Raw genomic sequence first — 25,278 nt, forward strand, 5'->3', positions numbered from 1 at the left:
GTCTGTCAAGGAGATCTGACACAAACTGCTTTCTGTCTCTATGAATGTTTTTGCTTGGTGTTGGCTACACTGCTCTTTTTTTCCCCCTTTCTGTTGCTTTGCAGAAATGACTGAGGAGGGCTTCATTCAGTGAAAACGTAATTCTAGAAGACAAAGCTTTTTCTTTCATAGAGCCTCTGTGTGCCCATCTGTATGAGTTGGTCTGACCATGTTCCAGGATGTTTCTGTGGGGTGCTAGAGTCATATGCTCTATGGTTTTCCGCTTACTGGCATGTTCTAGTGAAAAGTTGTGTCTAAGAGCAGGGTTGTTCCACTTCCTTTTCTAGGAGCCAGCTTGGCGGAAAACTTGAAAAGGAGATTTGTGCGTGGTGGTGGTTGTGGGGATGAGAAGGGGAGAAAAGAGGTGTAGTGCTGGGAGAGATCATGGAATAAGCCTAAGAGCAATGATTAGTAGTCAGTGTGCATGGTAAGTCCTGATTGACAAGCCTGTTTGCATCTGCATTGAAACTACGAGATTTGTTACTGGAGGAAGAGCAGTAGGTGTCATCTATGTTGACTGTAGCCTTCAGCACGTTGGGCTGTTCACTATATTTATCAATGACCTGGATGAGGGGCTTGAATATACCCCTACTAAGCTCACAGATCACACTAAACTGGGAGGAAAGGTCCACCTGCTTGAGGATAAAGAGGGTCTGCAAAAGGATCTGAACAGGCTGGATCGAAGGGCTGAGGCCAACAGGATGAGGTTTAACAAGGCCAAGGGCTGAGGCCTGCACTTGGGACACCACAACCCCATGCAACGGTACAGGCCTGGGGAAGAGTGGCTGGAAAGCTGCCTGGCATAGAAGTACCTGTGCATATTGGTTGACAGCTGACTGAACATGAGCCAGCAGTGTGCCCAGATGGCCAAGAAGGCATGTATCAGAAACAGCGTAGCCAGCAGGACCAGCGTAGTTATCCTTCCCCCGTACTCAGTGTTGGTGAGGTTGCACCTCAAATACTGTTTCATTTTTTGGGCCCTTACTACAAGAAGGACATTGAGGCACTGAAGTGTGTCCAGAAGAGGACAGTGAATCTGGTGAGCGTCTGGAGAAATAAGCCTTATGAGGTGTAGTTGCGGGAACTGAGTTTTTTCAGCCTAGAGAAAAGAAGGCTGAGGGGAGATCTTATTGCTCTCTACAACTACCTGAAAGGAGGTTGTACTAAGGTGGGTGTTGGTCTCTTCTCTGTCTCCCAACTGTCTGTTGGTCTCCCAACTGTTCTATCAGTAACAACTGATAGAACAAGAGGAATTGGCCTCAGATTGCACCAAAGAAGGTTCAGATTAGATATTAGGAAGAATTTGTTCACTGGAAGGTTTATTTGGCTCTGGCACAGGATGTCCAGGGAGGTTTGAGTCACCATCCCTGAAGGTGTTTATAAGATGGGTAGAGGAGGTTCTCAGGCATATGGTTTAGTAATGGGCAAGCACTGTTGGACTTAGTGATCTCAAAGGTCTTTTCCAACCAAATGATTCTATGATATGTGGGGTTTTTTTCCCCTCTGGAAGGACAACTGAACATTCATACCAGTTGTCTCAGTAGCTTTTGCAGACTCCATCTTTAGATTTTTTCTTCCTGTGTGAAAGGATGACTGGATAAAGTTCTGAACAACCTGATCTGAGGACTATGCACCCTGCCTTGAGCAGGTTGGACTAAACACCGCCCATGGTCTCTTTCCACCTCAATTTTTATATGATTTTGCAATTCTATTTACTATGATATTACCATACTGGCGAAATGTGAAGTGACTTCTCTACATACTATCATAGAATCATAGAATGGGTTGGGTTGGAAGAGACCTTTACAAGTTGTCTAGTCCAAGCGCCCTGCAGGGAGCAGGGACACGTTTAACTAGATCAGGTTACTGAGAGCCTCATCCACTCTGACCAGGGGTGAGGCTTCTACCACCACTCTGGGCAACTTGTTCCAGTGTTTCACCACCCTCGTTATAAAAATTTCTTCTGTAGTCTGAATTTGCCCCCTTTAATTTTGAAGTCATTACCCCTTTCTCTATCACAACAGGCCTCGCTATGAAATTTGTCCCCATCATACTTGTAGGCCCCCTTTAAGTAGGCTGAAGTCAGATCGCCCCGGAGCTTTCTTTTCTCCACCCTTATTCTCTCAGCCTTTCTTCATAAGAGAGATGTTCCACCTCCCTGATAATTTTTGTGGTCCTCCTCTGGACTCGCTCTAACAGGCCCATGTCTCTGTTGTACTGGGGGCTCCAGAACTGGACACAGTACTCCAGGTGGGTTTCCACCAGAGCAGAGTAGGGTGGTGGAATTCCCTCTCTTGACCTGCTGGCCATGCTTCTTCTGATGCAGCCCAGTATATGGTTGGCCTGCAAGAACAGATTGCCAGCTCACGTCCAGCCTTTTGTCCGTCAGTACTCCCAAGTCTTCCGTGGCAGAGCTGGTCTCAGTCCCTACATCCGCAGTCTGTATTGATACCAGGTGTCGGCCTCATCCTGGATGCTGAAACTTGCATTTGGTCTTGTTGAACCTTGTGACGTTCAGATGAGCCCACTTCTCAAGCTTGTCTCAATCCCTCTGAATGGTATTCCTTCCCTCAGTTATATCAACCACAACACTCAATTTGGTGTCATCTGTACACTTGCTGAGGGTGCACTAAATCCCACTGTCTGTGTTATCAATGAAGACTTTGAACAGTACTGACACCCACATGGACCCCTGAGGGACCATACTTGTCATCTGTCTCCAGGTAGACATCAAGCTGTTGATCACTGCTCTCTGAATGCAGCCATCGAGTCAGTTCCTGATCCACAGAACAGTCCAACCAGCAAATCCATATTTCTCAGATTTTGAGAGAGGGATGCTATTGGGCACTGTGTCAAAGGCTTTACAGAAGTTCAGACAGATGTCATCTGTAGGTCTTCCCATGTCCAGCGATATAGTCAGGCTGTCATAGAATGCCACTAGATCGATCAGCCCTGTACAGGGCTACTGTTCTGTAAATGGAGCCTTTTATGATGATACCCTGATTGGGTGTTTCTGACTTGATCCCATAATAGGTAGGCAAACAGGGGTGACAGAAATGAGTTTCTCTTCTAGCAAAGTGGAGCAGAGCAGTGGCAATCTGTTGTGAGAGCGATTGTGACTCTCAGCTTCATTTGTTCTTACATCTGTAGGTTATGGTTGGTTTGGGTTTGTTTCCAAGCCAAGCTGATGTCTGCAATATACATCCTGTGAAATAGGGATGCCAGCAAGAGAAACATGAATGTACCTGAAGCATCCGCTTAAAAAGAAACCTGTTGCTCAGCATGCCCTTTCTTCTGGTTGGGCTCCTATGGAACAGAAGAGGTTAGAGAAAACTGATTTCTGCTTCCTTGCGGCATGGTTTGCTCTTGCCTGTGAGCTGTTAATAATCTTGTGGAGTTCCAGGGTGTCACTTTTCCTTTAAGCATATGCCAATAGTTCTTGCAAGCTTGGATCTAAACCAGCATCCAGTTCTTCTGGATGCTATGAAGGTAAAGTAGTCTTTCTCCGTAACAAGCATTAATTCCTACACAAAAGCCTAACCTGCTAATGTGGATTCTAGAAGGATATGCAGTTCTGCTGCTGAGCTCTGCCTGGTGGAAGCAGGCTTTGGCTCAGGCTTGCCTGAGCTGACTCATCCCCTTTGCTGGACCAATTAAAATGCTTATAACACTAGTGCTGGGAGATTGCCTAGCTGAGATCCTGTCTGTAATTTGGGATATCTGTTGTGTGTTAAGACAGGCTAGTCAGCAGAGACATGCATCACCAGGTTTACAGTGCCACGGTGGGTGTTTTGCAGATGCTGAATATCAGTCTGGCATATGTGTATGAAGCTTTCTCTGGGCTTTTGCTATAGCTTAAGTGTCTGCCTCAGTTCAGCAGATATTTCCATGCCTTTTCTTGTGTCCCTGTGATGGCAGCAACACTGTCTTTACCTACAGCATAGGTACGCCTTCCATCTGACAGATGAGCCCGGCTACACTGTAGCGTAGCCCACAGCAACCCTGTTGCAGGGATAGGGTATCTGCTGCCTCCAAGGATCCACAAACTATCCACAGCACATGTAGGGGCTGTGCAGAGCCTCAAGCGGTGGATTTGCAATAGCTCTCTAGCCTTCTGTCTGCACTGTTTTTCAGGGAATTTCTCTGTTTTCCATTCCAGATTCTGAAAAGCTTTCTACCATTTTCCTTCTGCCATCACGTCTGCATCTTGCCTGTTTTTCTTTCGTTTGTTTGTGGTCCTCTTTTCCCCATTCTTTTGTCCCACGGAACTGCATGTATGTCTAGACTCTCTCATTCACCCTCCTGCCTGACACCTGGTTTCACTCTAGTTTTCAGATGTCCTTGGGATTTCTACCTTCAAACACCTGCTCCCTATCACCCAAGACCTCTCCTATTAGCTGCATGTGCATCTGTGACCACAAGGGAAAAGTATGGTGTGCTTCCTCATTCATGCCCATTCTTCTAGTCCACTGGGCTAGGTTAGGTGCTATGGGAGTGTCTGGGCTATAGTGACTACAGGTTGCTGTCAAAGAACTCCTGCAAAGAAAGTGAACAGTTAGTTCTTGCAGACTGTGTTAGCTGAAAGGCTTCCAGCTGTTTTTTGCCAGCCTGTCCAGTGTTTGCTTCGCTGGAGGCATGTTCAGCTGTTCTTGCTTGTTCTTGGACAGCTTGAAGTTAGAGCTACTTTTGAGCAAATAACACTTTGTTTGAAGGTAAGAGGGTAACTAAAGCCCTTGCACTGCATAGAAGGGCAGGAAGGAAGAGGTACTTGAGTAGGTGACACATAACTCTTCTAAAGTAGAATTCATTAGGACTGTTTATCTCTCTATATCTTGTTTCAGTGGTTTAGAGTAGCGCAGGGATTCTGTGACTTGAATTTTTACCTATATATTAGTTTTGATAATTTTCTGAAGGCTAAGAATTGTTGTGGGCTTCCTACACAGGGATGGTGATAGTGTGCTACCCAGAATTCATTTTTCTTTCAAAGTATGCAAAACACTTAAACCGGAAACTTCATTGTTTAGCAACACTGAGATACAAGCTATTGGACCAGTACATATCTATCTGAGGTGAGATCACATTTTGCAAAATACTTAGTTAGTAACACTGCAGCCCCAGAAATGGGATAATTACTTTTAAAACTTATTGTCTTAGGAGTTGTATCTATGAATGTGGAAATCTTAGACCTTATTCTTCATATATTTTGCATATTTTATGAAATGGCTGATTTTTAATCCATTGAATCCAGAGAAGAAATTTATTAGCTTCTACTGCATACCTTTCTGTGCACAACTCATTTGGTATTTGTAAAATCTTTCAGCTCTGTAATCATCTTCTTGTCCACATTTTTGGTCTTTATCACGTAAATTCCAAAGTAGTTTTTTTGAGTGGTGATTTTTAAAAACAGAATCTTAATTTGGTTAACTATTTCTTCACCTATAGTTTTTAGTTTCTATATGTGACTGCTAGTTAATAAAGCACACTCCGTGCAATATGAGATTTTATTATTGGGTTATGCATAAATATTCTTCTAAGGACTATGTAGTTAACTCTTATGAAAGCATTTTAAATTAAAATATTGCTTTACAAAAGTAACAGACTGAGAAGTTTAATTAAAAAGTACTATGATATGGTTGAATTCTATATGCATTTAGCATGCAGAGTTCTGTTTTAAAATGCTGAGAGAGTAAAATTTTTTGAGATTAATTAGATTTCTTTGATTGCATCAGTCATTCATTATAACTGAAGATGTCTTAGATAGCTGGTTATTTGTTACAAAGGGATGCATAAGGATTGGCTGCAAGTATAGATTCAAGCTGCTGTCTCATCTGGTGACTCTATACTTAATCTAAGTCCTAGAAATTATGAATGTTTAAAATAAGGAAAGTCATCCAATTTCTGAGTTTGAAAGAGTGGAAAGTTTGCAGTGGAAAAGTACTGACCCTCTGGTGACATGTGTGAGGTGCTTTTCTGACTTATTGTGTACTGTGGTCCTGTAATAGAGCTAGCTACTATAGCTAGGCCAGGTGGGTTTTTTTCAGTTCTTAGCTGAGGTAGATTTCTCTAAAGTGCCCTGTGTTGGCTTAAGTGGTATTAGAAATACTTGCAATGGGCAAGTGCTGCTTTACTGGCCTACAATTACCATTCCCCAACTATCTGGAGTTGGGCCTATGAAGTTGTGAACCTAGAGGGACTCTCAGCTACAACTTTCCTATTTTGAGAAGTTCATCTGAAGGGAACAATAGGCGTTTGTGATATGAAGCGCAGACACAGACTTATGCAGTGAACTTTTTTTTGTCTGGTGATAGACCTAGGAAACGAACCAAAATTGCAGCCAACTCTAGAACTATCGTGAAGTTCTCATACAAGTCTTTTCAAGAAAACATTTGTTCCTCTGCCATGATTTTAAGATTTACTCTGAAGCATGTATAGGACCTGTTTTATCTCTAGATTGGAGTTTGGGATATGCTGGACTGCAAGCGTGCAGAAGCTGTGGAGTCCAATCAGGTGGCGGGGAGCATATCTGCACTGTTTACTTCTAAGCATGGTCTGGGGCTGATGTCATGCTGACCCTTGCAAAACAAGCTATGTATAGACTTCCTCATGGACTTCTGCTGTTAACTGCAGTACTGAAGGACATGTCTCTGTGTAGCGGAGCTGGAGTGCAGCATTTAAATTGTCTGCAGGCTGAGATTTTTCACAAGCAGGTTGGTTTTGTTTTATTGTAGGCAGTACGGCTGAAGCTGAAACGTGGTTTTGATGGCTTTCATGGAAAGTCAGCAGGTCTTATTAGACCCTCTGCTGAGCTGAGGAGACTGATTTGCCCAGAAGAACTGGAGTTGTCAAAGTAACTGGAACAAAGTAGCTTTCTGGTCCTTAAGTCTGGCTAGAAAATGATAGCAACAGCAGAGAATCCATCCAGGAATGTCAGGCTAACACTGGCTCACATTTAAGTGTGTGAGAAATCAGGCCTTTCCAGGCTGTCATGTGGGAACAGCAAACTTTTTTGGGTAAAGGAAGTGCATGTGAAAGCTATAGGGCCCATCTTAGTATTGCTTTACAACATAAATAGTCCTCTGTTATGAAGAGGGCCATCTGGTAGTAATTTTTAGCACTGATCATGGACTCCATGGAGAAGGATCTGTAGATGCCAGGCTTGGTCATCTCTATGAGCTGCAACAGCTGTTGCACTGAAAGCCGGTGCCTAGGGCCCTGTAGGACTTGAAGCAGGGGAGTTTGTCATGCCCCCACCAGAGGGGTGTGGTACCAGCAGAGGAAGAGAGGTCACAATGAGAGTGAGGAAGGTTAGGTATGCAGACAGTTCTATAACTGTTATGGCTATGTAAATAGAAAGTACTGTGGCAATAAAAAAAAATATGCTCAAAGCTGCATGGAGTTGAGCTTCTGAACCTTCACTGTATATACTGCAGCTTTGGTTAAGAGGGTGTGTTGGGTATCACACTTGCCAATTTAATCTGCCTGTATAACGTTTTCAGACTGCTTCTTCCTGCCAATTTAATTCACAAAAACAGCAACAACCAAAACCACACACACACAGAAAAACATAAAAGAGAAACCCCAGAAAAAATTCAAAACCATCTGATATTTAAGTTTGTGCTATTTTTGGAGAACAGAGCCTACTTCTAACCATTGTCTTGTAGAGATATTGCTGTTTAAAATCAGAACTGAGTTTCATGCTTGTTTCGTTATTTTTTTGTTGTCTGAAAGATGTTGCTTGATCAGAAGCTGACATTAAATTGACAAGTATTCATAGAGTTCCCAAATTACGTACAGGTGTTTTTCTTACAGTTGCATTAGTAGTGCTGTCATATATGTCACTGGCAAGTACACACATGCAGTTTTTCCCCTTTGTACACTCATTAGCTTTCATTATCCAGTAATGAGGTTAAATCTGAGCTTCTATTGTAAGAAATAACCAGGATATTTCTGCTATGCATACTTCAGAATATGATGTAATACACTTACCCAGTTTTTGCAATAGTTTTTGCCTACTTTCTCAGAGTAGAGGGGGAATTTGGAAGTATCCTAAGCCCTATGAGGAAAGCGTATCAAAATAAAAACAAAAAAAGTGGCCCAAAACATTTTCCATGTCCAGCACATCTGTGTTCTGTGTGCATGTGGTTTTGAACTTTATAGCTCCTGCCATATAGCATTGCTTTAAAACAGTAAGTACTACCAATCATGGGCCTAACTGGCTGTGTTACAGTTACTTGGCTTCTAAATGCTTGAAATCTAGGTCCCTTTAATTGTCCTTGTAACATTTTCTCTGATATCACTGCTGAAACTCTCAGAGGAGCTGATTGCGCTGTGTGTGTTTGTGATGTTTGCCTCTTGATACAGTGATGTTTTTTGTGTCTGGTCCCCACTAGATGACTTTCAAACAATAATCTATCTGCAGCTGGGAGTGTTAGTTTTCAATGAAGAAGCAAACCATAGAAGGCAATGAGAGACAGAAAGATGGTGTGGGTAGCTGCTTTCACTATTTCCGTCAGTATTCTGTCTTTAATTATTTGAAATTATAGATACGTAAAAGTATGGAATTAGGATTTCAACATTATTAGTCTGTGCTTTGCTGCAGATGTTTCAGTGCTCTAAGAAGTTACAGCTTTGCAAAATAAATCATATTGCTTTTCTTAGAATAATTCATTGCTGCTTGCCAGTTTCTGATGTGGGCAGACAGGTGTTGTTTGCATCCAGATCACTCTTAGAATGATTCCACATAAACTGTGGCAACCTGGATTCTTGATGTTCTGCTTGTTTGTTATTGTAATTGTGGTAAATGCCTGAAAGCCTATCTTTGTTACTGTTATTTGTTTAACAGTATCATCTCCTGGGGCAGAAAGTATCAAATGTTTAGTTACGCACTAGTTACTGTAACAAATTTTGGAGGCGCATGGTTTTGGTACTGGAAAAGCAGTTTTAGGACTTAACTTTGCATAGTTCGAAACACGTTTAGATAATGCATACAACTTTGTAGATGAACCACTACATCTTAGTGCTAGTGGATGCATGTTTGTTCTCCCTGGGAAGCACAGAACCTCTCTTAAGTGCTACAACTATTTTGGGTTTTGCTAACCTTGCCTGGAGAGGTAATTATTGTCTATCTTGCAGCCCAATTTAATGGAAGTGAGAAACAGCAAGCATCTCTTCCTCCCTCAAATGAACAGCACAGGCAGTTAAGAGCACCTGGTGGAGGCTTCAAATCTATCAAACATGGCAGTCCAGGATTTTGTGGGATCCTGGGAGAGAGAATAGATCCAACTGTTCAACTGGAAAAGCAGATGTAAGTAAGCACAGTAATTGCTTTCTAGCTCTTTGCCTCCCCACTTACAGGAGCAACAAGTGTCCCAGATCCTGCAGCCCAGATCCCCCTCCTCAGTATCCTCTGTGTCAGTGCTCATGAAAAATTGTTCTTATTAGTCTTGCAAAGTGTAAGTAACTTTTGTGGGAGACAAAATAGAGTTAAGCAGGAAACTGTTTAAGGAACAGTGAATTTTATCTGCCAAGTATTTGCAGTTATTCCACTTTGAACCATGCTGATTACATTGCATTAGGCACACAGGTATTATATATCACATATATACAAGTTGTTCTTTAAAACTGCACAAATTCTATACCCTGATGGCTGCATAGCGTGTTTGTAGTACCTCAGGTATGCATGCCTTGCATCTCCAGAGAGAGACTGATAAGACCACTTACAAAGCTTTCAGAAAAGACAGGCTTATTTCTGCCCTGGTAGTGTGAAACTTGAGGGTGATACTTAGAGGCAGTTTTGTCAGCTACAGACTCCAGTTCTGGGGCAATTCCCTGGAGTGAATGTCTAGTATCCTCAAGGGTGGCCTCTGTTCTGCTTTATTATTGCCCTTCCTCAAATCATTTGGACAGTCTGGCTTGTGTGATGGAATGACCCACTCTCCTGTAGCATACCAAAGACACAGCCTTATAGAAGGGGCCAGAAGCCCCTGTTACTCAAAGAAAGAATAGTCTTCTTGTGGAGCAATTTACATGGTTACACTGGTATTTGTGAGCACTGAGGAGTCCAATGGATTCATGCAGTAAAGTGAGGAAGCTGTGTCTTGAATCCTAGCAGGCAGTCCCACTCCAGACACTGTCATTCTAAGTTACATGCAGAATTTATTTTCACAGGAGGAGGAGGACATAATTTATCATGGATGTGGGTGTGCTCTTTGTGATAATACTTTGTTCTTGAATGGTAGTGGCATCCGAAGGATTAGCAATCCTTTTAGAATTCAGATCCACAGCTGGGGAGAATCCCCTCTGTCCGTTGTTTCTGAAAAGGTGGTTCCTGAAATTCCCATTCCTTCGACATTCTAATTTTGCATACAATATTTGGAAACTTAAGCTTGAAAGAGAGAATAATATCATCTGCCCGGTGTCATATCCATCTAATCAGCCTCAGCCTTTGAACCGTCTACTCGTTGACAGACTGCAGGCTTATCTCCAACAGAGGAAGTAGCAACTACTATTGTGAAATCATTCACTGATACTATTAGGTAAATGGCTAAAAGGCTATACATTTTGCTTTGAAGTTTGGTCCTCAGATTTGGGTAGTTCCAGCTCACCATGCCCCTGAAAAAATACGTTTAAAATGCTGCAGGAAGTTGAACACCTGTTAATTAACATTCGCCTCATAAACATGTTGTGTAGTTCTCTCCTTTAGTATAACTGCAGTTATATGTAACTGCAATTGATAATAACAACTGAAAACTCAGACCTAATTTTGCTTCCTTTAATTATTTAAGGGTTAATCATGTGAGATTCATTTTGGTTCTTCATTGTGCAAGATCAAACCTGAAATGAATGCTCTGTTAATAATAATGTGTTAGAAAATGGAAGAGTTTAGATTTAATGTACCTTAGATTACTCATAATCATTCAAACTGCTCAAGTTTTAGTAGTGTGAGACTCTCCACAGCACATGCTAAGCCAATTTCATCTTTCTGTACAAAAATGGAATCTGTTTTTATAGAAAGAAGTAGACAATTTATAGGAAAAGAAGCATACAAATTGACAAGTGATTTCTTATAGATAGGTTAGGGAGTTTCTCAAACAGGCAGAAATGCCAAGATGTGGTAATATAGCAGGAAAATACCATTACTACTGATTAATGAATCTGTTATTATGAACTAAGTAACTCATGGACACAGGGGGACTGAGTGGTTCGATTTCCTGAATAACAGTGAAAAGAAGAGAGTGTGTTCTACTGGTTCCATTGTCTTATTGACAGTGAATCCCTCTCAGCCTTGTACACAAGGTCTGATGACTTCCTGTTTTGTACTGACCAATTCAGAAAAAGAGTAGTGTTATGCATTGTATATGCTGTAGGTACTGATTATACTTACTGTAGAATTGATGCAGCTGTCTTGTCTTCAGTGAAGCTGAAGTGGCTGAAGCCTGACCATTGAGAAAATAAGGGACATCAGGAAGAACATTCTATAACCCACAATCAGGATGCTTTCAATCCTGGGAAGAGACTCTGATAAAGGTCGAAGTGTGTGATTGTGTTTGAATTTTGCTCTCAGGTTTGCATTGTGTGCCAATGTTTTCCTGGATATCTTAGAAGATATTCATGTCTTCAGGTTTTTATGTCCCATGCTTTTGCATTGGTATCTTTCACAAGTTGTTGTTTCTCTATTTGGTGATTACATCATTGATGTTTGATATTTGGTCTTTCTGCACAAATACCTGTATATAGGTATTTCAACAATAGACACAGCCAGGGCAAACAGGCCCAATACAGTTGAAAGAGAAAATTAGTCAGGAACTTCAAGCTGATTATAGCATTAGGCTTATCTCTGTAGCTACCTAGATCAGGAGTGATCTGAGTGTCCCAATTAAATGGGCATATGATTTGCAAGCAATTACACTTCTGAATACTGCTGTTTGCTCTCAGCTGTAACCAAATCAGCTTCCAGGCATCACTTCTGAATCAGGTATTCTCCCATCAGCAGCCTTCATACTTTGCTGGTTTTCTTCCATGTGGTTTAAAAGCAGATTTTGCTTCCTGGAACCAGCCCTGCACTCTTTTTCTCCATTTCACCTCTCTGCCAGATGTGAAGAATATACAAAATACTTCCCTCTGAATCAGAGTCCAGGGTTTCTCCCTGATTTTGGCTAGGTCATCTTTTATAATGGTTTTATTTGGCCTTTTGAGGAGAAAAGAAATAAAAACTATTTATAGCTAATAGGAATAACTGTTAGACTCTCCCAAATTCATTTTCTGAGCTACATTTAGTGTTTAAATTCTTCCCTTACACTCAGAATACTGTAGCCTAGTCTTTAGATTGCTTGTTGAGAAATATCCTTCAGCAGTAAATACAAGGAGAACACTGCCTGAAATCATTCACTTTTGTGCCTCAGTTTTATTTGTGAAGTGAGTGATGGAGCTGTAAGGTCCTCCCGTTCTAATCTCTCTTGAATATACAATAGTATAACCCTCTTTTTAGCTTTCTGTAGTGCAGACTTTGTTTATAAACTGGCACACAATGAATTTTTAATTTAAGCACTAACTTCCATTTAGCACATTCATCAATTGTGACAATGAGTATTAGGTAGTTAAGAGCATGACTTTTGTCAGACGTCTCTCTGGTCTTTATCCACTTAGCTTTTAGTTGGAGCATCTCCATTAGACTAAGTTCAGCAGAGACATGAAATTAGAACAACTGGAAGAGCACTTCTTTTGCACAAGACCAGTGACAGTTCCAGGTAATAACAGACAGAGAGCACTTCTGATATATGCATTATCCTACTTGGGCAGGCATGGTAGTGTCACATCATGCCTCAAAGTGCATCTGGAAATTGAAGGAAGGGAGAGATGTTCCTCAGATATGCGGTTTACCCAGTGCAGGACCAGGAAGATTGCATTACTTGAGAAACTTGAAGGAAAAGTCATAGCCTTTACTAACGGATTGTGAGATTTTAGTTGCTGGTACAAATAAGCGTGTGCTGAGCGTGTTCTTTGCAGTGATGAGTTTAGTGAAGGACTCAGCTCTCCTCCCCCCATTTCCTTTCTTCCCTGAGTTGATCACACCCACTCCATAGATCCTCTAAAGTTTAAAGTGCTCTAATTTGTCACAGCTGTGCTTAGAACCAAGTGCCTTTGTTATAGGTGTTTACACTTTATCACCTTTCTGGAAGATTTATTTTAGCATATTTTTTCAACTGTTAACTGTTCTTCAGGTATTATTTTCTTTCTGTTTGAGTTTGGGTTTTGTTCTTTTGTGTATTAGTTGAAATACTGATATATCACAGCAATTAAATATAACAGATGTGTATATTGTGGATGTACTGCTTGCAAGATAGGGATTATAGTGAGTTGCTCTGAGTGCAAATTTCTTACATAAATATATACACCAATCCTGTTGCATACTCTCCTGATATAAGTTTTTTCCTTCAGCTGACAGAATCTACAGGCCTCTACAAGCTGTAAAGTTAACTTCAGATAATACAGCCTATGTACCTTTATTTGTAATATGTTAGATCTTAAAGATATCCATGTTATGTTAGCCATTATTTGTACCTTAAAGAAACAAAGTAGTGAAAGTATTATGAGTTGAAATATGTCTGTGTGTTAATCTTTCTGCTTTTTCCTAGATGGTATCATGGAGCAATCAGTCGGACAGATGCAGAAAACCTGTTACGTTTATGTAAAGAGTGTAGCTACCTTGTAAGAAATAGTCAAACAAGCAAGCATGACTATTCTCTTTCACTGAAGTAAGTACTTGTCAGTAAGACATAATAAATATAATTTCTAAGCCATAACCTCTCCCATGCAAGAAGAGAAAGTGATCCAGTCTGTTGCTGCACTGTTTTAGCTCAGAATGGCACTCGAAGAGCTTGAGACTGTTGGTCTGCACGATGTCTAGTGACAGCCACTGAATTAGGACCTTGCAGCTTGGGAATGTGAGGGGATTTTCAGTCTTCGTTTAGCGCCCGTTTAAACAAATAAATAAGTTTGGATATTTTTTTTTTTCTGTTTCTGATTTGAAATGTTCCTGCTGCTTCTGCTTCAGGCTGAATAAGCCACTGCATTGTTTGGGGGTTTTATTCCTATTGCTTTATATATGGAAGGGAGGCTTCATGTGATTTACTGTGGTAAAAGCTGTTCAGTATTGCTACAGTTTTTGAAAGTAAAAAGCCTACGATCAAGGATGAAAGATCTATGGAATTCAGAAATGAACATTGTTCTGGTCTTAGTGCCGCTTTGAACTTGCCTCACCTACCTTAGGCTGATCAGGGTACGTTACACCTCTTGGCTTCAACATCGTGGAATATAGAATATGGAACAGTTTGGGTTGGAAGAGTATTATGTCTATGTAAACATCTGGACTTGAGAGTTCCAAAGCAATTTGTTACAGGGATTAGCAACTAGGAATTCCCTCATGCTGTATTTGAAACTCATGGCAACAGCTGCAATAAATAAAAGAAGGAGTGAGTATTTTCTCTGGTGGAACTGTTTGTGGAACAAAATGTGGGGAAGAATCATTGCAATGTTTGAGAAACTTTAGTGACATTCAGTATTCACATATTAACAATATCACGTGACTTGGGCCACGTCCCAGCATCTTGTCTTGCAAAATGTGTATGTCTCATATCTTCGGGGCACTGGCTTTGATGAGTGTTCACATATGTGAATTTCAGATTGCCATTGAGGTTATGGGTTTTGAAAACCTTGGGGCTGGCAGTTATTGCTGTTGAAAGACCTGAGAAATCTGTATTCTAAAACCAGAACTACTCACTATCAGGAATATATTCTGCTTGTACTCATTCAAGTAGAGTCCACAGTGCTTAGAAACGAAACAGAAACCAGTTTTACAACCAGTTCAACCATGATTTTTTCCTTATCACTACCTGAAATTTCAGTAATCTCACTGCATGCTAAAATCAGAGCTTAGATGGAAAGGGTTTGGAGAACAGGAATAGGGAGGAGTATGACTCCAAGTTCCTTTCTGAACAGCGTCCCAGTATTCCTAGGCACTGGTCTATCAGCAACAGTGCTGCTAAACAAATGTAGATTCATTCTGCCCTTGCCAGTTACTTGTGAAATAAGTGCACAAAACCCACATTTTTCAATTTCAGGGAAGTTTACCTTATGAGTCCTGAACTTTAATTTCACAGGTTTCTTTGATTTTTTTTTCTTTAATAGTAGCTTTATACAAATGTTTCAAATCGAAATTGTTGAAGTAGAAGCTATACATAGTGGTTTCTGGAAATATACAAATAAAAAAGAGTAATCATAGACTCTTAGAGAGCTGTAGTTGAGAATGAACCTCTGGAGGTGTCTAGTCCAACCCCTTACTCCAAGCAGAACCATTAGGTTGCTGAGCACTTGGTACAGGCAAATTGGAAAACTTGTGAGGATGGAGACCTCCTGACTTATCCAAATCTAGTCCCAGGAGTGCACTAGTTCCATGAGGAAAACCTTTTCCCTGCGTCCAGCGGGAACTCTTAATTGTTGCAGCCTGTGCTTGCTGACTCACTTTGTACCTCTGAGAAACTACCATCTTCTCTGTGACTGCCATTTAAGCAACTGATGGCTGCAACCTGACACCATCTCGCCTGTTCTCCAGGCTGAACAGACCATTCCCCCAGCCTGTCCTCCTGCATCACGAGCTCCCACCCGCAGAGCAGTTACAAATGCAACCTCACCAATGGTCTGTAGAGGAATTAGTCACTTTCTTCTAGCAGCTGGTTACACTTTGGCTACTCAGCTCAGGCTATAGCAGGCCTTCCGGGGCAGGTTGTTGGATTGTTTTCTGTGTCCTGTCTGCCTTAGCTCCTTTACTGGCCAGCCACACCCCCGCCTGCACTGCTGCCTGGGTTTATTCCATCCCAAGAGCAGATAGAATCTTTCTGTTTGCCTTGGTAGAATTCCATTAGGTTGTTTTCCATAACTTTAAGGTGATTCTTTTTCACTTTCTTTCACAGTGTGGCCTCCTAAAAGGCTGATCAGTCATGATATAGAGGAGATGCTTCTTATTCACTCAGAAGAAACAATGATTTGGAGCCAGAAAGTTACGGAATGGGACATAAGCAAGCTGTAAAAACCCTTTAGTCCTCTTCTAATACCTTGAAATGTAGGAGCTGTCCTTTATTCTTGTTTTGCCCTGGCTAAACTCTACACTCTTAAAATAGTCTGTAGGACATGCTAAAGACAACAAACATTGAAGCATCACTCTTGGGAAGAGACGAGGTCAGCTCTACTACCTTCTATACTATATGGCAGCATGGGTGCACCCATCAGAGTGGCGTTATGTTGGATGAGTTGCTTTTGTAGGAGCGGACAAGACAGTTGCCATAAGAGTTACTCTTCCCTCAAAGAGGCAGTGTGCTATGCAGGCAGGTGAGTTATCTAGAAATTGAATTCTTCTGGTGTGGAAGTCACAGACTGGTTTCTGCCTGCAGGATAATAGGAATTGTTCAGTACAGTGGAGGTGAAAGCCTTTATGCCATTGATCTTGGGAACGGTCTCGCCTGAGGAAGCTTTCTGAGCCTAAGACACCATGTTCTGGGCAGTTGCTGCCAGGTTGGAATAGGTGCGGTCTGTCCTGAGGTCTCCACAGGGCAGGGCTGGCCTTTCTTTAATAGAGTGAGGCTCATGATCTGCCTGTGTGTCTATGAAGGGAGCCTCAGGACCCTGACAGGTCAAAGCCATTGGTACTGTTTGGTCCAGGAAGACACTGGGGTCAGGAATGGGAGGGTTGGACAAGAAAGGCATTGTCCTCTGGCACACCGCAGGATCAGTTCCAGGGTAAGGCAAACTTGCATCTGGATCCAATGAGCACAGGTGTTGAAAACAAAATACTAACTGCCTTTGTGTTAGGCTGTCCATAGGGATTTGCAGCTAACAGTCACTCTCTGTCAGTCTGGCCACTGTCCTGGCCTGTCATCCAGCGCTTACTTGCACTGTTTTCTTGTATTCCCCTACACCATGAAGGAGAGCCTGTCCTGGTACTGTTCCCCTCTTCCCTACGCACTAGCATGAACTAACATTTTGTTTTCCTTGCAGGAGCAGTCAAGGTTTTATGCACATGAAACTGATGAAAACCAAAGAGAAATACATCCTGGGTCAGAACAGCCCTCCCTTCGACAGTGTTCCTGAAGTCATCCACTACTACACTACAAAAAAGCTGCCTATCAAAGGAGCAGAACACTTGTCTCTGCTCTACCCTGTGGCTGTGCGAACCCTCTAGAAACCTAGTCTCACCTCTTCCTGTGGATGGGAGGTGGGAGGTAAGCTGGGTTGCACAGAATTCGTTGTTGGAATTCAGTGCTTTGAGTTGATGATGGAGAGTGACAGCCTAAAGTCTTGGGAACATGGGCATGCAGCTGAGTTGTGTATGGGACTGTGTGTATGGTACTGTTATGCTGCAGCATGCCTCTAAATGGTGCTTCTACATAAGAGGAAGAAATCTTATTTTAGTGCAAGGAGGCCAGATAACCTTCCCAGAGCATTTCTGTGAATGAAAGAACTTTTCCAATTAAAGTTCTTCCTCCATATTTTGAGCAAAATCAACAAGTTCTTCTGAGCAGTAAAACACCAGCAACATTTATTGTCTTGCTACCCTGAGAAACTTCTGCATGTGAAAGAGTAACCTGGCTCTGAGGGACCCTTGAATGTTCTTGGAGAACCCACGAAGGACCTCCTTAGGAGGCAAGTCCCTGTGGCTCTGCTCACTTAGCTTGGTGGGTTTTGTTTTTTTAATGCAGCTGCTTGGAGTAGTTGAACTTCTATTAGGCACACAATTTTAAAATAAATTTGTGAGAGCAAATCATGGTCAATTATTTCTGAATAGACAATGTAATTAAAAGTAGCTTGTAATATAACAACATGGAATCATAGATTCGCTTGGTTGGAAAAGACCTTTGAGATAATCCAGGCCAACCATACCTATCCACTACTAAAACGTATCCTTGAGCACTACGCTTACTTGTCTTTTAAATACCTCCAGCGATGGTGACTCAACCACTTCTCAGGGCAGTCTCTGCCAGTGCCCGATAACTCTTTCAGTGAAGAAATTTTTCCTCATGTCTAATCTGAACCTTCTCTGGCACAGCTTGAGGCCATTTTCTCTTGTCCTGTTTTTTCAAATGCTCTACTGGAGTCCAGGTACACTACATCCACAGCCTTTCCTTCATCCATTAAGCGAGTAACCTTGTAATAGAAGGAGATCGGGTTAGTTTAGCAGGACCTGCCTTTGATAAACCCATGCTGACTGGGTCTAACCACCTGGTTGTGTTGTGTGCAGTGTGTGATAGCACTCAAGATGACCTGCTCCATGACCTTCCCTGGTACGGAGATCAGACTGAAAGGCCTGGAGTTCCGCAGATCCTCCCTCTGACCCTTCTTGTAAATGGGCATAACATTTGCCAACCTCCAGTCAAATGGAACTTCCCCAATCAGCAAGAACTGCTGTTCCTGGAAAGGTGTTTGGCGAGCACCTCCATTAGCACCCTCAATACCCGCGGGAGGATCCATCCAGCCCAATAGACTTGTGAATGTCTTATTGGTCCAGCAGGTGTCTAAACAATTCCTCTTGGATCATCAGAGATTTGTTCTGCACCATATCCATGTCTTCTGGCTCAGGAGGCCAAGTACCCAGAGAACTTCTCACCTTACTGTTAAAGACTGAGGCAAAGAAGGCATTAAGTACCTCAGCCTTATACTCATCCTTTGTCACTATTGTTCCCTTGGCATCCAGTAAAGGATGGAGATTCTCCTTCACTCTCCTTTTGTTGTTGATATATTTGTAGAAAGATTTTTTTTATTATCTTTCACAGAATTGGCCGATTCAAGTTCTAGTAGGGCTTTATTTTCTCTCTGCATGATCTAACATCCTTGTAGTCCTCCTGAGATGCCTACCCATTCTTCCAAAGCTCATAGACGTCCCTCTTTTTTCCAAGATCCCCCCAAAGCTCTCTGCTCAGCCAAGCTGTCCACTGGCTCAGTTTTCAGCACACGGGGATGATCTGCCCATGTGTCACCAGGATTTCCGTCTTGAAGAGCATCCTGCCCCTCTTGGGCTCATTTGCCCCTTAGGACTGCCTCCCAAGGAACTTTATCAACCAGCCTTCTGAACAGTCCAGAGTCTGCCCTCTGGAAGCCCAAGGTGGCCATTCTACTGACGCTCCTCCTTCTCCTCCTAGAAATGAGAATTCAATCATCTCATGATTGCGGTGCCCTAGGTGTCCTCCAAACGTCACATCTCCCACAAGGCCTTCTCTGTTCATAAATATCAGGTCCAGTGGGCGCTTTCACTAGTTGGTTCACTCACCGGTTGTGCCAGGACATTGTCTTCCACACACTCCAGGAACCTCCTAGACTGTTTCCTCCCTGCTGTGCTGTACTTCCAGCAGACATCTGGTAATTTGAAGTCCCCCACAAGAACAAGGGCTGTCGATCGCAGGACTTCTCCCAGTTGCTTGTGGAGTATCTCATCAGTCTCTTCTTCCTGGCTGGGTGGTCTATAGCAGACTCCCACCATAATATCTGCCTTATTGGGGTTCCACTGATTTTTACCCATAGACACTCAACCCTATCATGACCATCATTGAGCTCAAGGCAATCAAAGCACTCTCTAACATAGAGGACTACCCCACTGCCTCTCTTTCCTTGCCTGTCCCTCCTGAAGAGTTTATAGCCAGCCACAGCAGCACTCCAGTTATGTGAGTCATCCCACCATGTTTCTGTGATGGCAACAATATCATAGTCTTCTTGCTGTACAATGACTTCTAGTTACTACTGTCTGTTGCCCATGCTGTGTGCATTGGTGTAGCTGCACTTCAGCTGGGCTGTTGATCCTGCCATGCTCCTGAGGGGAATAGTCTTAATTCCTAAGTGACTACTTGCTGTCATTTCTAACCCATCAAAAATATTTTTACCCTTTTTGGAACAATGATCTCTTAAGGGTTACTGTCTTTATTTGGAAGTTCCATTCATAGACGCCTGCGGCTAAATCTCTTTGGAGCAGTTACACCGTGATGTTTTAAGAAGTTGAGAATGAGTCATTTGAATATATGGGTTAGTATTTATGCAAGAGGATGGTTGAAGGCTTATATAAAGCTTTATTAGGCAAAATCTTCACTTGATCCTTCATCTGGATAAAAAATTTGTCCCACTGAGGTAACAGAATAACAAGTCTGTGTCCACTGCCTTTCCATGAGATAGCTTTTGCAATGGTGTAAATGAGAACTGTAATATGTAGCAGAGCAGAATTTGCTTTTCTGGCATACCAAGGCATTCTTAAAACATGGTCCCTGACACATACCTTCTGGCCAGTGTTCATTTTCATCATGAGTAGAAGCCCCGTGCTGTATTTCAGTCACTGCCAGCCAGAAGCACTGCAGAAGCTGCTCGTACCTTAGTCCTGCCAACTCAATGCCCATCCAGTTGAGAGATACTTTCTAAATTCTTTGTGTGTTTGTTGAGTGGGATATGTGAAAAAAACCAAAATTGTGCAGAAATTGAAACAAGGGAATCAGCAGCCTGGTAGTCCTCATGCAATCTCCCACCTATGTCTAGAATATTGTGTGTTAACCCATCAGCTGTTGTAGTAGCAAACTGATTATGTGCAGTTTATGTATTTTACAGACTGCAACAGAACTGTGAAATTATGTGTTATTTAAGTAAGCTTTCTTTCCTATTATTCCCTTTTATGTCTGCATAGAAAGAAGTGTGATTCTGAAAATGGTAATGAAATACCCACTTAGTACCTGTAAAAATAGTGCTTCATTGTATTGTCTGATCTGATCTGATCTGATAGGGACCTCAAGAATGTCCCGTATAATGTCATCGGTGATGAATGTTCTGCTTCCTTTTAAGCTTGCCTTGTTCTTTATGTGATATCCAACACAGTTGGAACAGGAGTGGATCACATATATGTGAGGAGCCCAGCGTCATTCTCTACAGCAACAGTAATGGGCCGACCTGTGCCAATGTCACCTAGAATTTGAACCTACATTGAACTAAATTCTTACTGGTTTTCCTAGAGAAGGATGGCATACTGAAGTTCAAAGAGACAACATTCCTTTCCAAATGAAACCAAACATCCCCTTTTTCATGCAGTCACCTACGTGCACCTTTTATTTTTCTAAAGTCTTTGCAGAAGTCTTCGTTCTCCTCTTAGCATCACTTGATTGGCAAGAACATACAAGCACTATTAAGTTAGCATATTCTTCTGTCACCAGAGTAGGACTTCATTAGGGTGGCAGAGCTTGCAGAGATTAGGCATCAGATTGCATCTGCTGCTGTCTAAGTCTTTGCCTGTGTGGGCTCTGGCAACTCCATCATGCCTATTGGGACAGAAATGTCATACTTTTTCTTTTGCACATTGAAGTACATTGTTGCTGCTCTGTGGCCTTTTTTTCTTCTATCTGGAAAAGTAAGCCTCTACTTTCTCTAGCAGCATTTACCAATAGAAACTGTTATCATTAACCGAGGCCTTGCCAGGCTTCTTTAAGCACATTGTCTTTAGCTTATGGGGATAACTGTTGTACTGAACCTTCCTTGTCATGGGCCTGACGGAAGGTCGGTTAAGCCAGCAGGTGCCACTTTATTGCTGTCTGCAGATTTTGGTTTAGGATCCGTTGTTTCATACAAATCAAGTAAATATGCATTATACAAATGTGTATAGAGTTTATTACAACTTCAAGGATCAAATCAAAATCTTTGGTTCAGCACGAGGAATTCACCTCAGAAAATGTTGCTTGTCTGTGGAAAGTTTTTTTTTATTATTTTTTAAGAATACTTTTAGGAAGTACTCAATAATTGGAGAATAAATAAAACCAGGATTTTGTTTGCACTGTAATGTTGTCTTTGTTTATTTAAGTGATTGTATGATATTTTTCCAGGGAAGGGATATTCCTCCCAGACATTTTAATGTACAGTGAAAATACAGCATGTTGCAATGTGTAGTGTTGCATATGGGTGGAAGATCTCGTGGTGATCATGCCTATATAGCCCATTAAAAGTTTATTTAAAAAGACAACTTCTTCCTTTTCTCCCTCTGTCAGTGTGTACTTATATTGTCTTCAATGGCTAACAGCTGATATGGCCTTTCAGAACAACTTGTGTTTGTGTGCCTTAACTGCATAGTGAAAGTAATCATTAGGATATAATCTTACTTGGAGTCTAGAAAATTATATGGCTGAGTTCTGTCCTGAATAATTCTCTTGACACTGTGCACCTTTGTAAGGACTGTGCCAAAAAAACACAAGTGTGTGCGTGAATGACATTGCTGTCCAATTGCTTGAGATGCTCAAGGAATCAAGTTATTGCTGGGAACACTGGTGAATCACTTTGTGCAGACTTTATAAGAGGTGTTGATTAGGCTTCTGTTTTGATGAGTATCTCACAGTGTGTTGAAAGCCTCCAACTGTGAACATCAGTATGGTGAGTGTAAGAGTTTTAGTGGCCAAGATTACAGATCACAGCTCTTTCCATAACTGAAAAAATCATTTAAGGTTGGTGGAAGTACAGTCATCACCTTGGCTTCTGTACTCGTTAGTAGTTTATTCTCTGACACTGAAATTAAATCTTCAGAGCCAGGATGCAAAGGAAAGGGCTTTTTTAAGTGCAAAGGTACAAAACGCATTTCTAGTTTCTAGATGAACATGGCCTGAATGTGTGCTCTGTAAGATCATGGAATCAGGTCATCAATCTAACACTACAAAGTCCACTAAACCATGTCCCTAAGTGCCACTCCTACACATCTTCTAAGTACTTCAGGGATGGTGACTCATCCATTTCTCTGGGCAGCCTGTTCCAGTGCTTGACAACCCTTTCAGTGAAGAATTTTTTCCTAATATCCAATCTAAACCTACTTGGGCGCAACTTGAGGCTGTTTCATCACATCCCAACACTTGTTACTTGGAAAAAGAGACCAACCTCATTAAAACTTCCTTTCAGGTAGATGGAGAAAGTGGATAAGGTCTCCTCTCACCCTCCTTTTCTCAAGACTATCAGCCACTCCTCATAAGACTTGTGCTCCAGACCCTTCACCAGCTTTGTTGCCCTCCTCTGGGTATACTCCACCATCTCAGTGTCTTTCTCAGAGTAAGGGCCTCAAAACTGAACACAGGATTTGAAGTGCAGGGGGATGACCACTTCCATGCCCGTGATGGCCACACTATTTCTGATACAAGCCAGGATGTTATTCGCCGCTTTGGGCGCCAGTGTACGTTGATGGCTCATATCCAGCCAGTTATTGACTGCCACCCCCAGGTCCTTTTCTGCCAGTCAGATTTCCAGACACTCTTCCCCAGGCTTATAGCATTGCCTGGGGTTGTTATGATCAAAGTGCAGTGCCCGAGACTGGGCCTTATTGAAACCCATACAGTCAGCGTCGGCCCATTGATCCAACCTGTCCAGATCCCTCTGCAGAGCCTTCTTGCCCTCAAGCAGATTAACGCTCCCACACTACTTGTTGTCATCTGCAAAAACTTACTGAGGGCACACTTGATCCCTTTATATAGATTATCCATTAAGCTATTAAATAGAACTGGCTGCAATACTGAGTCCCGAGGAACACCACTTGTGACCTGCTGCCAACTGGATTTAGCTTCGTTTACTACCACTCTCTGGGCCCAGTCATCCAGCCAGTTGCTTACCCACTGAAGAGTACTCTTGTCTAAGCCATGAACAACTAGTCGCCCAGGACAATGCTGTGGGAGATGGTGTCAATACTGACATCCATATAAACAACATCCGCAGCCTTTCCTTCATCCGCTAAGCAAGTCACCTTGTCATAGAAGGAGATGAGGTTAGTCAAGCATGACCTGCCTTTCCTAAACCCATGCTGCTGGGCCAGATCACCATATTGTTCTGTACATGCCTCGCAGCAGCATTCAAGATGATCTGCTCCATAACCTTTCCTGGCACCTAGATCAGATTGACAGTCCTACAGTTCCCCATATCTTCCTTCCAGCCCTTCCTGTAGATGGGTGTGACATTTGCTAACCTCCAGGTCCCAACTGGGACCTCCCTGGCTAGCCAAGATTGCTGGTAAATTATTGAAAGTGGTTTGGGGAGCACTTCTGCCAGCTCCCTCCACTTGTTTCTCTTTTCGTTGAATCTCCTTGCTTATGACTCTAATCCTGATCTGTTGCCTTGGCTTCCTGGCTTAACCTCAGACTTGAGGTTGAAATCGACCTGCTGACTTCCTGACTCAGAATCCTGCCTGAAGAATAAAACACCAAGAACAAAAGAACAACTGCATCCAGTTTCAGCCACAGGCTCTGCTTCTGTAGAGGTCACGTGAAGATGATGGTGTCATTGTGGTCTTCCTTAGGAGAGGCCTCAAGATTTAGTGACCATTCTGGTGCTCTAGAAGAGGATAGCAGAGCTTCTTTGTATCAGACACTGCTGCTAACCACTGTGCTGCTTCTTTTACATACTCCACATAAAGGGTGACCCTAATCATGTTTACCACACTGGGCACAGTGACCTTAACTTCATGGCTGCATTGTAAAGCACCCATTAATGTGCTCAACACCACAACCCCCCAAAAAAAATCCCCTGAGGAGACATGAATGAAGAAAAGAACTATTGGCTCCCCCTGGCAGGAGGAGGGTGCATTCAAGACAGAAGAATGACAAGAGCAAGAGCCAGGCTCCACCTCAGCAGTGCTGTCTTCTTCACCGCCACCAGACAGAGGAGCAGTAGACAAAATTACTCCTCTTCAGTGCCCTGCTGGAAGGAGTGACAGGGCAGGGGAACCTCTTCCATAGAAGCGGAGCAGAGCATATTTGCACTTCTCTGGCAGCTGCCTGAATAAAGGGCCTTGGGATCTGGTGCTCAGGCAATCTCAGAAAGAACTACACAGCTATGAAGCACATGCTGAAAGCCATGCCCCTTCGGGTCGGGATAACAGTGTGAAGGTGAGCATTAACATCTACGCAGCCCTAGGTTTGAGCGTTTTTCGTCTCCTGTCCCATGCGAAGGCTCTACTTCAGCAGGGCAGATGTTTGGGATTGTTCTTACCTGGGTCCTGGGCTTCCCCAGAAGAGAAAATTGATTTCCGTTTCTTGGCCACTCTTTCTACCACCCATGTGGGAAGAGTGTGAGCTGGAAGACCTTCTCTAATGATAGCTGTGAAAGCAAATCTATAAAGAGCTGACCTGTGACACCTTATGGAATGGAGTATCCATGAGCTGACAGGTAGGCACAGCCCTTTCTGGAATCATAAATTGTTTCACAACT

The 25,278-nt window shown here is 42.5% G+C and overlaps 1 protein-coding gene across 5 annotated transcripts in view; it reads left to right on the forward strand.

The window, feature by feature from the left end:
- The window catches only part of SHB (SH2 domain containing adaptor protein B), a 63,231-nt gene extending 41,182 nt beyond the window's left edge, over window positions 1-22,049 (forward strand). The window contains exons 5-8 of one of the 5 annotated variants that reach the window (XM_054053653.1): window positions 9,172-9,343; window positions 13,674-13,793; window positions 17,089-17,312; window positions 20,902-22,049. In XM_054053653.1, coding sequence (XP_053909628.1) covers window positions 9,172-9,343; window positions 13,674-13,793; window positions 17,089-17,272 — 476 coding nt within the window. In that variant the 3' untranslated portion in view covers window positions 17,273-17,312; window positions 20,902-22,049. The other 4 variants (XR_008447669.1, XM_054053652.1, XM_054053654.1 and 1 more) reach the window with 4 other exon arrangements.
- The last annotated feature ends 3,229 nt before the right edge of the window (window positions 22,050-25,278 follow it).

The sequence above is a fragment of the Cuculus canorus genome, chromosome Z (assembly GCF_017976375.1).
Source record: "Cuculus canorus isolate bCucCan1 chromosome Z, bCucCan1.pri, whole genome shotgun sequence".
NCBI classification, from domain to species: Eukaryota; Metazoa; Chordata; class Aves; order Cuculiformes; family Cuculidae; genus Cuculus; species Cuculus canorus.